The sequence below is a fragment of the Fonticula alba genome (genome assembly GCF_000388065.1).
Source record: "Fonticula alba strain ATCC 38817 unplaced genomic scaffold supercont2.12, whole genome shotgun sequence".
Lineage (NCBI taxonomy): Eukaryota > Rotosphaerida > Fonticulaceae > Fonticula > Fonticula alba.
The window spans coordinates 172,124-176,941 of record NW_009242982.1 but is presented as its reverse complement, the minus strand read 5'-3'; the positions used below and the strand labels follow the sequence as shown (position 1 = coordinate 176,941).

Below are 4,818 nucleotides of genomic sequence, written 5' to 3'. Positions count from 1 at the left end.
CCTCCCCGCAGCACACACACACACACACACACACGCGCGGGTGTGTGTGTCTGGGGGCGCGCGGCCCCTGGGCCCCCCCCCCCCCCCCCCCCCCATCCACCCCGTCGCCGCGAAAGCCATCAGTTGCATGCGGGGACACGGCGGGGATCGCGGGGGCGGATTGGCCCGAGTCTGGCGCCTGACCCCGGCAGATCATGTGCGCGGCACGCCTGGAGCGCCGCGCCGTGGGTTGGCATTCCCCCGGCTGACGCAGGGTCCGGCCCTTTCCCCCCCGCGTCTTTCCCGGTTCGTCATCCCCCGGCGCGGCGAGGAAGCCTCCTGTTTCGCGCGGGAAAGGCCCCACACAGGCCGATGATGTGCGGCGGGAGGGGGGGGGGGGGCCTTTCTTTTTCGTGAGCCCCGTGTCCGAGCAATTTCCCGAACCGCCCGCCGGGGGGGACTCGCTTGCACTGGGCACTGCGTGTGCCGCGCGGAGGCGCATCGGCACATGCTCTGGGGCCATCCAGCGGGAGCGAGATGCTTCTCGAAAGCCTGCTCCCCGATCGGGCCACCGCATCCTGAGGCGGGGGGGACAACGAAGATGGCTGAAGTAGCCCACAGGGCGCGCCGGCACCATTGGCAGGTCGATCGAAGATCTAGCGCGCGTATGTGTGTCTCCTCCGTCCCCCGGGCCGGGGGGGGGGGGGGGTATCTGCTGGAGTACATATATAAAAGGCCCCGCGCAGCGCCGGCCCCCGCCCCCCGGCCACCTCTCTTTCCACCTTACGACGCTCACCTTGACAAACACATATACCTGCACACGCACGGACAGACAGACAGGCAGACAGGCAGACACATCGTCAGCTACCTCCTGCACACGGACCCGCTACACCAATCTACACATAGACACACGCACGCACACACACACACACGCCCATACGTGTGCATATCCATCCATAACCGAGACCCACGTACTCCATGCTACGCCTGGCTATTCAGTCAACTCGCGGCGGCGCGGCGTTCGCGCGCGGCACCCTCCGGCCACTGGCCACCCGAGCCGTGTCGATGAGCGCGGCCGTGAGTGGCGACCCCGTGCCCGGTGATGGGCAGCGGCGGCTGGCACGGCCTCGGCTGTGCCGCTCGGCGGGTGGCCTGCTCGCGCCGGGCCCGCTGCTGCGCCTGGACGGCGGCGGCGCGGCGGGCTGGGCCCCGCGCGCGGGGTACCATTCGCAGCCGCCGCGCGGCTTCGGCAGCATGCCCGGCCAGCAGCACCCGCCGCAGCAGGGCGAGGAGCAGGACCCGCTGACGCAGTACGGCGTGGACCTGACGGCGCAGGCGCGCGCCGGCCAGCTGGACCCGGTCATCGGCCGGGACGACGAGATTCGCCGAGTCATCCAGATGTGCGTGGATCCTCCTTTCCCGGGGTCCGGTCACCCGCGGAGCAGCGCCCCCTCTGCCTGGTGGTTGCCCATGACATTGGACTAACACGTGTATGTTTGCATTCGTCTGTCGTTGTGTGTGCGTGTGTGCGTGCGTGCGTGCGCGCGTACCTTGCCTGCGCAGTCTCTCCCGGCGGACCAAGAACAACCCCGTGCTGATTGGCGAGCCGGGTGTCGGTAAGACCGCCATCGCCGAGGGGCTGGCACTGCGCGTGGCCGCCGGCGACGTACCGGACTCCCTGCGCGGCAAGCGTGTCATCTCGCTGGACCTGTGTGCGTATGCTGCCGCCCATGTATCCATCTGTCCATTTCTCCGGGGGGCGGGCGCAAGGTTGTTTGCTGGGGTCTTTCCCCCCATCGACTGCACACCCACTGACCCGCATGTGCCCCTGTCCGTGCCATTGTTCCTACCCGTCCTCCGTGCGTGTCTGTGTGTGTGCGCGCGCGCGCGGGGGGGGAAATGCTCAACCAGCGGCCCTGATCGCCGGGGCCGGGGTTCGCGGGGAGTTCGAGGGCCGGCTGAAGGCCCTCCTGGCGGCGGCCACCAAGCCGGATGCCAAGACCATTCTCTTCATCGACGAGCTGCACACGCTGCTGGGGCTGGGCCAGGGCGGGGGCGGCGTGGACGCGGCGAACATGCTGAAGCCGGCCCTGGCGCGCGGGCAGCTCCGATGCGTGGGGGCCACCACCATCGACGAGTACCGGAAGTATGTGGAGCGCGATGCGGCCCTGGCCCGGCGCTTCCAGCCGGTGCCGGTGGGCGAGCCCTCGATCTCGGCCACGCTGGCCATCCTGCGCGGGCTGCGCGAGCGGTATGAGCTCCACCATGGGGTGCGGATTGCGGATGCGGCCCTGGTGGCGGCGGCCGAGAACACCGCGCGCTATGTGTCCGATCGGTTCCTGCCGGACAAGGCCATCGACGTGGTGGACGAGGCGGCGGCCCGGCTGCGAGTGCAGCACGAGTCCACCCCGGAGCCGGTGGAGCGCGCCCGGCGCGCCATCACCCTGAAGCGCATCGAGCGCACGGCCATCGCCAAGGACCTGGCCGCCGGTGGGGATGGCACCGGGTCGGAGACTCGCGCGCGGCTGGAGCAGCACCTGCGCGACCTGGACGAGGACCTGGCCCACCTGGAGGAGGTGCTGGCCAAGCTGACGGCCCGGTGGGAGCGCGAACGGACGCGCCTCACGCGCATCCAGCTGAAGCAGACCGAGCTGGACCGGGCCCGGCGCGAGCTGGAGCAGTCCCAGCGCGACGGGCGCCTGGAGCGGGCCGGTGAGCTTCTGTATTCGGTGATCCCGCGTCTGACGGCGGAGATCCGCGAGGCGACGGCTGCCGCGGCCGAGGCCGGTGCTCGTGGTGCGTGGCGCGCTTCTTTTCGAGGGGGGGGGGGGGGGTGCCTGTTGCCGTCGATGGGCTGCCTCCCGCCCGGGTCATGCTGTCGCCTTCCTGCTTTTCTTTGCTCCCCCGCCCCAGGGCCGGGGCCTGGTGTGCGGACATGTGTGTGTGTGTGTGCACGCGCGCGGACACTAACCATCTTGCATTGCTGTGTTGGACTTGATCTTTTTTTCCCCCCACCGCTCGCCCCCTCGCCGGAACGCGGAATTGCGTGTGTGTGTGTGTGTGTGTGTGTGTGTGTGTGTGTGTGTGTATACGTGTGTATACGTGTGCGCGCGCGCGCACCCCGGCCCCAGGGTCGCTGGTCGGGGACTATGTCACGGCGCGCGACATCAACGAGGTGATCGCCCGGTCGACCGGCATCCCGGTGGCCGACCTGGAGCGCGGCGAGCGGCAGCGTCTGCTGGAGCTGGCGGACCGGCTGGGCGAGCGGGTGCGTGGCCAGGGCCCGGCCGTGCGCCGGGTGGCCGATGCCGTGTGCGCCTCGCGGGCCGGGCTCGCGCCGCCCGACCGGCCGGTGGCCACCTTCCTGTTCCTCGGGCCGACGGGTGTCGGGAAGACGGCCCTGGCGCAGGCGCTGGCGGATGAGCTGTTCGGCCATTCGTCCGCCTCGCCCAGTGTCGGCGATGAGGATGACGAGGGGGATGGCGCGCTGCCGAGCGCCGGGCCCTCGGCCGAGGCGTCGCTGGCCAATGACCGGCTGATTCGCATCGACATGTCGGAATTCTCGGAGCCCCACTCGATCAGCCGGCTGATTGGCTCGCCGCCGGGGTACATCGGCCATGATGAGGGGGGCATGCTGACGGAGCGCGTGCGCCGGGCCCCCTACTCGGTGGTGCTGCTGGATGAGATTGAGAAGGCGGCGCCGGAGGCGCGGCATGTGCTGCTGCCGCTGCTGGACGCCGGGCGGCTGACCGATGGCCGGGGCCGGACGGTGGACTTCCGCAACACGGTGGTCGTGATGACCAGCAACATCGGCGCCGGGGCGGTGGTCGGGCCCGGGGTCACCGGGGGGGCGGCCGGGCCGGGGGCCGAGACGCCGGAGGAGCGCCGGCACCGGGAGCAGGCCACACGCGAGGTGGCCCTGCGCCAGCTCCGGTCGCGCTTTTCGCCGGAGTTCATCAACCGCATTGACGGGGTGGTGGTCTTCCGGGCCCTGACACCGGTGGAGCTGGATGCCATCCTGCAGGACCGGGTGGAGGCGCTGAACCAGCGCCTGGCCCGGCGCTGGCCGGGGGGCGTGTCGCAGCCGGCCCCCGGCGGCGATGCCCCGGCCGCCGGGGCCGCTGGCGGCGGCCTGGTGCCGATTGCCGGCGATGGGGATGCCTCGTCGGCATCGCACCACCACCACCACCACCATCGGTCGGAGGGGGACATTCGGCTGGTCATCGCGCCGGACGCGCGCGAGCGCATTGTCCAGGCGGCGGCCGCCGTCAACCAGGGCGCCTACGGGGCACGGCCGCTGCTGCGCATGGTGGATCGGCTGCTGAACCGGCCGCTGGCGCGGCTGGTCCTGTCCGGGGCCGTCCGCCATGGGACCGTGGACATTGCCCTGGTGGAGGGGACCGATGACTGGGTCCGGTGGACGCAGACCCCTCCCGGGGGGGCTGGCCCGGAGCGGGAGCTCTGCCGGGTGCGCATCCGCTCGGATGAGGATGACTCCTTCGACGATGAGGAAGACACGGATGTGGTGCTGGGCGACCAGCAGCAGTACCACATGCCGGACAGCAGTGAGTGGCACACCGGCGGCCAGGGAGACGGGGGCGATGGCGAGGGCGGCAGCCGCCCGGCCGGCCGGCCGCCCACGGCCTCGGGCTTCTGAAGCGCCGGTGTACGATCGCAGAATGCACGCCAACGGAGGCCGCCCAATATACGCTTAATCGGTCCTTAATCCGGCGGTCTCGGAGGGCTTTTGCGCGGGGTTCGGCGCTGGCCGCGGGGGTTACCCGGGAAGGGGGGGCAACCCTGGCAACGGCGACAGGGGGACGGGCGGGCGGGCGGGGG

General features: G+C 71.1%; 1 protein-coding gene across 2 annotated transcripts; it reads left to right on the top strand.

Annotated features, from left to right (window-relative positions):
- The first annotated feature begins 672 nt into the window (after nucleotides 1-672).
- On the top strand, nucleotides 673-4,808 carry H696_05584. Of its 2 annotated transcripts, XM_009499399.1 has the most exons (4): nucleotides 673-1,379; nucleotides 1,543-1,691; nucleotides 1,891-2,775; nucleotides 3,111-4,808. In XM_009499399.1, the coding sequence occupies exons 1-4, from the start codon at nucleotides 958-960 to the stop codon at nucleotides 4,634-4,636; spliced, it is 2,982 nt and encodes a 993-aa protein (XP_009497674.1). In that variant the 5' UTR covers nucleotides 673-957; the 3' UTR covers nucleotides 4,637-4,808. The 2 variants fall into 2 exon arrangements, with proteins under 2 accessions (XP_009497674.1, XP_009497675.1); XM_009499400.1 differs by lacking the exon at nucleotides 673-1,379 and having other exon boundaries at nucleotides 1,517-1,691.
- The last annotated feature ends 10 nt before the right edge of the window (nucleotides 4,809-4,818 follow it).

Coding starts and splice junctions, on each gene's coding strand:
- H696_05584 (XM_009499399.1), top strand. CDS start 958: ATGCTACGCCTGGCTATTCAGTCAACTCGCGGCGGCGCGGCGTTCGCG. Junction 1,692..1,890: donor TGTCATCTCGCTGGACCTGT/GTGCGTATGCTG, acceptor ATGCTCAACCAG/CGGCCCTGATCGCCGGGGCC. Junction 2,776..3,110: donor GGCCGAGGCCGGTGCTCGTG/GTGCGTGGCGCG, acceptor CCCCGGCCCCAG/GGTCGCTGGTCGGGGACTAT.